The 8,599-nt window shown below is 44.0% G+C and overlaps 1 protein-coding gene across 1 annotated transcript in view; it reads right to left on the bottom strand.

Annotated features, from left to right (window-relative positions):
• The window catches only part of Phf20 (PHD finger protein 20), a gene marked incomplete at its 3' end in the record, with an annotated part of 110,630 nt that overhangs the window by 45,845 nt on the left and 56,186 nt on the right, over nt 1-8,599 (bottom strand). Inside the window, exon 5 of the mRNA XM_031373273.1 lies at nt 8-69. Within this exon, the coding sequence (XP_031229133.1) occupies nt 8-69 (62 nt within the window). The remainder of the gene's footprint in view (nt 1-7; nt 70-8,599) is intronic.

Here is an 8,599-nt window from a genome sequence, read left to right as displayed (position 1 = left end):
AAAAAGCTTTGACATGAATATGTTTGACAGTTTGAACTACTCCATCATAAAATTTCACAGTGTAAGTACCTAAAATTCAAGAAGATATCATGATTTTAACTTGCTGTTCCATGAAAGCAGCAACCTTTAAAGAATACACACAAAGGAGCTTCAAACATAATACATGTACGTGTGTTTTTTTAAAAAGGTTAAGACTCACATTGAGGGCAGATTCAGCACAGTGGTAAAGGACCTACTTAGCATGCACAAGACCCTAAGTTCAATTCCTAGCACACACACACATACACACACACACACACAAGGAAAATTTAGCTTCCTTCATTTATTGGTCAAGACTGGTTTGCTTTTTATCTATAGAATTCAGAATTTGCTTTAAAAATTTCTATGCTGTTTCATTAAAGAATTATGTGCACTGAATTTGAGCCAAAAAAGAAAGAACAGTAAAACAAAATAATTATGAACTGAGAAAAACACAGACTAATTCCTTAGTGCATGACATTTACAATTTTTTCTGTCTTGAAGGGCATTTATCATGTTTTTTTTAGAGGTTATATGAACCTCAAAATATGAGAACCTATCTCCGCCAAAAGGCTAAGTGTTGTCTGGCAGTTGTTCAATAGGAATCCTGTGAAAAAAGTTAAAGCTAGAAACCTGCATAACCAGGGTGTGTTTGTGGATTTGTTGGTGCTGAAGACTGGCCTGTCACATGCTAAAGCCATGCTCTACCACTGAACTGTACCCCGCCCCTCAAATCTTACCTTCCCAAGGGGAAAAAACATCCAACTACAAAAATCCTCACTAGCTGCATCAACACTGAAGTTTTTTGAGGTTGTGCATCTTAGAACTAGTCCGTGTCTTGCCTTCCCTGTTTGTTTTGGGGATTTAAAATAAGAAACAATCACTCTTGTCCGGGGCCAGCTAATAGTCATGTAATAGATCATTAGTGGTTCACACAGTTCAGGTAAAACCCCTAAGAAGTACTAGAAAAAGACAGTAATAAAGGTATAAAGTGCTCCCTGTCACCTCTCAGCCTCCCCCTAAGAAACGGGACCCAGTTATACTGCCAAGCTAGACCTGTATCCTAGGCTCCACCGACCTTCCTGCTTCAGCCTCCCACAGACCACCATGTTCCATTCTCACCTCTTCATTGTACATTCCCTTCCTACCCTACTCTCCTCCAGTCCTCAACAAGGCCTGGTCACTAAGTAAAGTCCAAACACCTGCCTCTAGTACTGAAAGTTCAATATAATCAGAGTTCAATTATTTTCCAAGCCTACCTCTCGATCAATTAAATTCCCACCAGCTCAGAGTGACTCACTTCTTACCCACTGTGGCACCTGTAACATACATTTTTATTTCATCTTTTTTTTTTTGAGATTATGTAGTTGAAAATAGCAGTTGTACAGTGATGTTGGCTCTTACCACCTCACAAACTGTTTTGTTTTAGAGACAGGGTCTCATAATATAACTCAAGCTAGCCTGGTACAGACTGTGTAGCAAGGGTTGGCTTGATCTCAGACCTACTATCCAACCTCAACCTCCTGAGTACTGGGACCACAAGCATAGACCACCATTCCCATCTCTACATTGTAACAGAAGTGTCTTCCTACCTAGTGAGCTCAGGCAGCCAGCTCGCATGACTGAGACACTGAGACCCCATAACAGTTCATTAAAAGCTTCCAGTTTCCCAGCTAGTGGCCAGTTCCCTCTGCTCTGGCTTTCTGAAATACTCATGTGCCACCTGCAGTAACTCACACTTAGATCTCTTAAGAAAAAGGCTCATGAGTCAACTTCTTCCTCACACAGCACATGGTACACAATAGCCAGTACTCAAGGTGGTCACACCAGCAGCATCAGCAACTCCTGAGAAGTGCAGTTTCCCACCATGTCCTTCCTGGAGACTGAGAATGAGGACTTTTAGCAAGTCCTCCAGCAGGTGGTTCTGATTACACAAACCTGAGACCCACTGAAGACTACTGGCAGCTACCTAGGCACATTCACTCCTGGCAATTATAAAACAGGTGTCGTCACCACAGAAGGAAACTGGCTAGGAACATATGAGAACACACAGACAGGCTTGGCTAACTTAAACAGCAGCAGTGAGATTCAGGCTTCCATAAAACAAAGAAATCATAGCTGTTCTCTACACCACTGGCTCAGCAGTATCTTTTGTTTAAGGTCCAGTCTTTCCCTGCCTACTCTGTTAGGGTGATGTCTGCCGGACGGCAACAGCAGCCACTGTTCTGAGAGCTAAGAAAAACTTCCATTTCTCTGGGTTTTAAGATTTACTTACTTTTAATTATTTTCCTTTATTTCTATTTTATGTATATGGGTGTTTTGCCTGCACATGTCTGTGTGTCCCATTTGTGCAGCGCCTAAAAGGCCAGAAGAGGGCATCGGATCCCCTGGAACTAGAGTTACAGATGATTGTGAGCCACCGTGTAGGAGCTGGGAATCAAACTTGGGACCTCAGAAAGAGCAGCCAGTGCCTTAATCACTGAACCATCTCTCTTCTCCAGCTATCCTGCTTCTATTTATTTATTCATTCATTCATTTATTTATTTATTATTTTATGTTTAACTTTTGTAGGGGTGGGTGAGATTTTCTTCTTTGTTTTTGTTTGAGATGGGGACTTACTCTGTAGCCCGAACTGGCCTTGAATTTACCAGCTAGCTTAGGGTGACCTCAAATTCATTGTGACTCTCCTACCCAGCCTCACCAATGTTAGGATTATGGACAAGCAATGACACAATATCCAGCTCTTGAAAACTTCTCATGGACTAGGGAGATAGATCAGCTAAGGACTCCAGTGCTGATGTGAAAAAGACCAACCCCAGCAGCCTATAATGCCAGCACCTAGGAAACAGAGACAGGAAAATCCTTGGCACTTGCTGGCCAGCTACTGTGGCCAAATCAGCGATTTCTAGGTTCATTTAGAGGAATTCCTCAAGAAATAAGGTGGTGAGCAAGGGGTCCGGGCACGGGAAGGAGGATGCATAGACACACATATATACCGAATAAACAAGTAACAATGTCTCAAGTACCATGGTACAGTGCTGCATCTCTGGTTTCCCAGCGATAAAGGTGAGGGATAGCAACCTCACCTTTGATCAAGCTCTCCTTTAATATTTGTTAATTCAGTTTAATTTAATGTATGATGTTTGTCTGCATGGATATCAGTGTACCAGGTGTGTGTTTGATGTCCACAGAGACTTGAAGAGGGCATTGGATACCCAGAAACTACAAGAAGTTGTGAACTACCATATAGATACTGGGAATCAAACCAGTATCAAAGTCTCACGGAAAAGCAGCCAGTCCTAAGTGCTGAGCCGTCGCTCTCCAGCCCTCTCCTTCAATCTTAAATACGTACTAATATGCTGGGAAGCGACCCAGGACTATACCATTAACAAAGAAAATTCAGTTACATTAAAAAGAAAATAGTTATCAGACATGGTGATGTGTACCTACACTTGGGAGACTGAGACAGGAGGATTGCCTTGAGTTCTAGATCAGTCTGGGAGACAATGTGACAAACAGACTGTGAAAGTGACAGAAGGAAGGTGGGATTGCCATTTTTAGAGATAGTTTCAAGCTCTAACAGTAGTAAGAATGGAACCATTTTCAGCTGTGTGGAATCAATTCTGAAGTAAAGCCCTCCTGACGGCAGAAGCCAGAATGCCAATGTAAAGCTAGAAATAACGCTGCGCGCCTGCACTCACAGCAGTCAGTAGGTTTTCAAGTCCAGCCTGGGATAGTGTATAAAAATGTGTCTCAAAAAAACAAAGAAAACAGAGTTAGAATTAAAAAACCTATACCTGCGTGCTGACCTCTGACGAGTTCTTTTCCTATCGCCCATTCACTGCCCAAGTCCTGATGCCTAAGTCCAAACCATAGACCCAGAACACTAGCTGGCCAAACTCTGGCCAAAGATTTGGAGGCCCCACTGCTAAACAGCAAATCCTACTCCTGACACTCCCAACATCCAAAAAGACTATAAGCTGTCCTGTCCCCGTTCTCACAGTAAACACAGCCTAAGGAATACATCTGAGGGAAGAAGCATACAAAATGGCCTAGCCCACGGATGCAGGAAAGCCCAATGCTACTTTCAAGGTTGTATATATAATTTAAAGAACATTTCCTCTGGGGCTGGATAGTGCTTAAGAACAAGCAGTGCTCTTTTAGAAGCTCTGAGTTAGGTTCCCAGCATCCCCCATCAGGTGGCTCACAAATGCCTGCAACTCCAGCTCCAGAGGATATAACACCCTTTTCTAGCCTCTGCAGGCGCTTGTGCTCGCACTCGCTCCTTCTCCCTCCCCCCCCTCTCTTTCTCTCTCTCTCTCTCACACACACACACACACATACACACACACACACACACACACCAAGCACACAAAGTTTAAAAAAAAAACACTTTTCAATGGAATTCGCCCAAGGGTGGTTGCTAATCGAGTGATCTGCTGGCCACAAGTCATATCTAACAAGTAACATGTAAATATGTGACAGAAATACTTCCTTGGCTGAGGATGTAGTTCTGTGGTACGGCACAAGGCTGAGGTCCGCCCTTAATAACAAAAGGAAAAAGCATAGCCTAGCCTGACAGAAGGTCCACCTACCTTGGTTACCTTAACCCCTCTGCCCCCTTCAGTGTCAAGTCAAACAAAGGATGCCTTGCCTCCTGAGGCTAAGAATTCAGCTTATCAGATGACCATGCAAGCAGTCAGAATGCAGAAGGGGTGTAAGAACCCAACTACAGATAATCTATAAGCTTTTCTTCTCTAAGGCCTGTATACCTAGAACTCAGGCTAACCAGAGCTAACTAGCTACATATCAAGATTCAGTCAAAACAAAAACAAAACCCACATGTTTTTCCACCAGATATGACCTCAAGCGTCCACAGAGCCCTGACATCTGAACACAGACATGCAAATGACACAGGGAACTCCTCCCCAAGCCTTTCGCCTCAGAGCTATTCTTTTTACATACTGGCCTTGCTTTCTGCCATAGGACATTTCCCAAACCATCCAGCCAGAGCTATGTACCCAGCCTTCTCTTTTCTCTTTAAGACAGGTCTCGCTAAGTTTCCCAGTGTAAGAAATAAATTGTTACATTCATGTTCATGAGGCATGCTTAGAGCTCACTGGTAATATAAAAGCAGGAGGCATTGGGTCCTCCTTGTCTCAGAATTTAGGGTTGGAAATTAGAAGTTTGGTGTTACATGACTGAGCCCATGATCAAAAAATGGGGCAGTATCGAGCTACAAATCAGTCGATAAACAAGGCTCTGTGACCTAAACCTATAAGATTGGTAATTGGGGAAGGGGACAAGTTGAGGCCTAGGAGAGAAGAATGGAATTTCTAATTTGGGGACTTTGAAATCAGCAAGCCAGTCATTTTCGCCCTTTCTCTATGCTAGTATCCTGTTCTCTGGAACTGTGAGTTGAAAACTTCTCTGTTTTCACTGGTCTTGTGAATTCATTATGTTATCTCCAGGATGGCCTAGAACTCATTCTGTAGCTCAAGACAGGCCTTGAACTATGATCCTCCTGCCATAAAGTATTGAGTAGCTGGAACTGTAAGCCTGAACCACCAAGCCTAGTTCCCCTCTCGGACTTCTAACTGCTCAAATGAGTCCTGATCAAGAGTAGCACATGGCCCTAACCACTTCATAGGGCCAACAACTAGAGCCTGTCACCAAATCAGGGCTCCCAAGACACTACTAGGCACTAAAAGGCCAAACCACCTACCTACCAGGGATATCCAACCCACAGCACATGAATAGCATACAGCCAAGGATAGCCACAATAAAGTATAAACTTGCTTAAGGCATCACAAGATTATTTAAAAACAAAAACCTCTAGGATGAGATGTGCAGATGACTAAACTAAATCATGTAGTCAAGTCAAAAGAATGGACAAAGCCAGGCCCAGAAGCACATCCCTTTCATCCCAGCATTTAGGAGGCAGAGGCAAAAAGATCTCTGTGAGTTCAAAGTCAACCTGATCTACATTGGAAGTTTCAGGCCAGACAATAACTCCATATCTTTAAAAAAAAAAAAAAAGTAAATGGGTATACTTGACATCTCCCCTGGCATGAGATCAGTGAACACCCAGGCATACAACTTGTGACCTTTGAGGAAACCCTGCTCTGATGCTCTGGATAGGCAGGTTTGAACCACAGGAGATGCAGTCCCAGAACTCTAGAGCGTTGCAGACCTCAAACCTCAGCTCTATGCTCTTTGTGTTTATTCAGCTTCATTCTCTCCTGTGAGCTTAGTTGCTCACCTATAAAACAAGGATGAATTTGACAGTAAGAACCTTTCTCCCTTCGTGTGACAACTAAACTCAGTATAGTGGCACAGAACAGCACTGGGGAGGCAGAGGCAAGGAAAGCATGAGGTCTAGGCCAACCCAGGCTACACAGTAAGACCTAGCCTTAAAAGCAACAAAGTATGGAAACTACTTAGCACAGAGCCTGCCATAGAGAAGCAGATCAGTCAGTAAATGGCTCTAATTCTTACCACTCAGCAAGTCACTCTGAGAGAGAAGTACCATAAGCCCCTACAGAGACAAATACGACAAGAAGGAAGTCAGGTGTTGCATGTGTGTGCCTGTCTTCCTTTTACTTCCCTTCATGCAAATCTGTTCACAAGGTCCTAACCTCCCCATACTCCAAATGTAGGTTCAATTACAGCCGAAAAAAGATATAAAAAGACCTGGAAAGAACGTTTCCACAGCATTTCCTGTGGTAAACACAAGCTCCAGGCACAAGCCCAAAATAGACTGAACTGGAGGAAAGGGGAGCACGTGACCTAGAAACGAGCATTTAATTAGGAGGAAGACTTGCTTAGTGCACTCACCCTTAACCCCAGTATGTAGGAAGCACCAACACAAAAACTGTTGCAAGTTCGAAGCCAGCCTGGTCTACAGAGTTAAGTTTCAGGCCAGTCTGGGCAGCATAAAGATCAGCTGGAAGGAACCTATCTTGTTGCTGATGCTTGCCACTTGTGGTTTCTTCAGTGGGAAAGCCTTGTGAGCAGTCATTCCACAGGGGTGAAGGACACGTGGCTCTGGGCAATGCAGTACTGGTAATCTAACTCCTAGGAAGTCTGAGGCAGAAGGAACACTTAAACTCAAACAAGCAAGGTCAGCCTCAGCCAGACTTTCTCAAGAAAAGAAGTTTCAAAGAGGAGTCAAACAGCCCCTGACAAATAAGGCCCACAGTCAATTCACTCACACTCACACACACACACACACACACACACACACACACACACACACACACACACAGAGAGAGAGACAGAGAGAGAGAGAGAGACAGAGACAGAGACAGAGACAGAGAAAGAGAGAGAGAGAGAGAGAGGCGTGTGACTTTCTGAACACAGAATCCTATCTTTCATTCCTATATAAACTGGAGCTGGGGGTGTAACATGGCTTCCAACTATGGCTGCTTCACACTAAATGAGGATTTTTTTTCACTGCCAAAAAAAAAATAGAAGCTGGGCATGGTGACCCGAATTTGTAATCTTAGCATTTGGTACAAGAGGATTTGCTATGAGCTCAAGGCCAGCCTTGACTGCATAGTGAGAACAGGCTAGCCAGGAGTTTAAAGTGAGATCCTAATTCAAAAACAAAAACCAGGTGGGTGTAGGATTTTATAGTCTCAGCACTCTGAGGTGGAGGCTGTAGGATCACCAGTCAAGGGCATCCTCAACCTCACAGTTCAAAACCAGCCTGGAATCTACTTCAAACAAACAAACGCCACCACCCCACCCCACCCCTGCACAAAGACCCATTATCAATGGCAAGTACTGCTCTCTCTCTTTTCCAAGCATTAACCAATTTCCCTAAAAAACTCTTGAGTTATTTAGGGCTGATTAATGATGCCAGACCCCCTGTGACAGTAGCTGCTGCTCCCCACTCTGCCCACACCCCCCACAGTCTGCCCAGCCTCAAGAAAACCCCCAAGTAAGTTAAGAGCCATGAGAAAGTTAAACCGGAAGCTGAATGCACAAGCTGTTTTTCCCTGGGTTCTGCTTTGTCCTAGCAGCTTGTACTAGACAGAGTGGATCAGAGGAAATGAAAGGCACCCTGCCAGCAGAGCTCCATCTCCTCCTCACAGGTCCCAAGTTGGCTACTGAGAAAACCAACTGAGGTAGGTAGAGAAATCCAGGATAGGATGGAAAAGAAAGCCAAGAATTTAGAATCTAGCTCCAAGATAGAACATTGTCCTGGCAAGAATGAAGCTTTGAATTTAATACCCAGGATTGAAAAAACAAAGTAAATGAGGAGCAAAGGAAGAGAAAGGGGGTGGAGAGGTATGGGACAAGATGGCATATGCCTATAACCCAGATGAGGCTGAGGCAGGAGAATTACAGATTCCAGAGGCAGATTTGGTCTCAGAACACCAGACAAGAAAGTGGAGCAGTACAGCAATCAAGCCCACAAGCACTCTTTACTTTGCCAGCCCCAAAGACAAAAAGACAGCACCTAAGAACCAGTGGGAGAGGAGACACTACTCAGAGGAAACAGATCACTGGCTTCACTTCCCTAACTTTCCCAGCATGCTTTGCTAGCCTACCACTTCAGGAGTTAGCCCACTCT

Source organism: Mastomys coucha, unplaced genomic scaffold (genome assembly GCF_008632895.1).
Source record: "Mastomys coucha isolate ucsf_1 unplaced genomic scaffold, UCSF_Mcou_1 pScaffold15, whole genome shotgun sequence".
Taxonomy (NCBI): domain Eukaryota; kingdom Metazoa; phylum Chordata; class Mammalia; order Rodentia; family Muridae; genus Mastomys; species Mastomys coucha.
The sequence above is the reverse complement of the archived record's forward strand: the minus strand, read 5'-3'. Positions and strand labels throughout refer to the sequence as shown.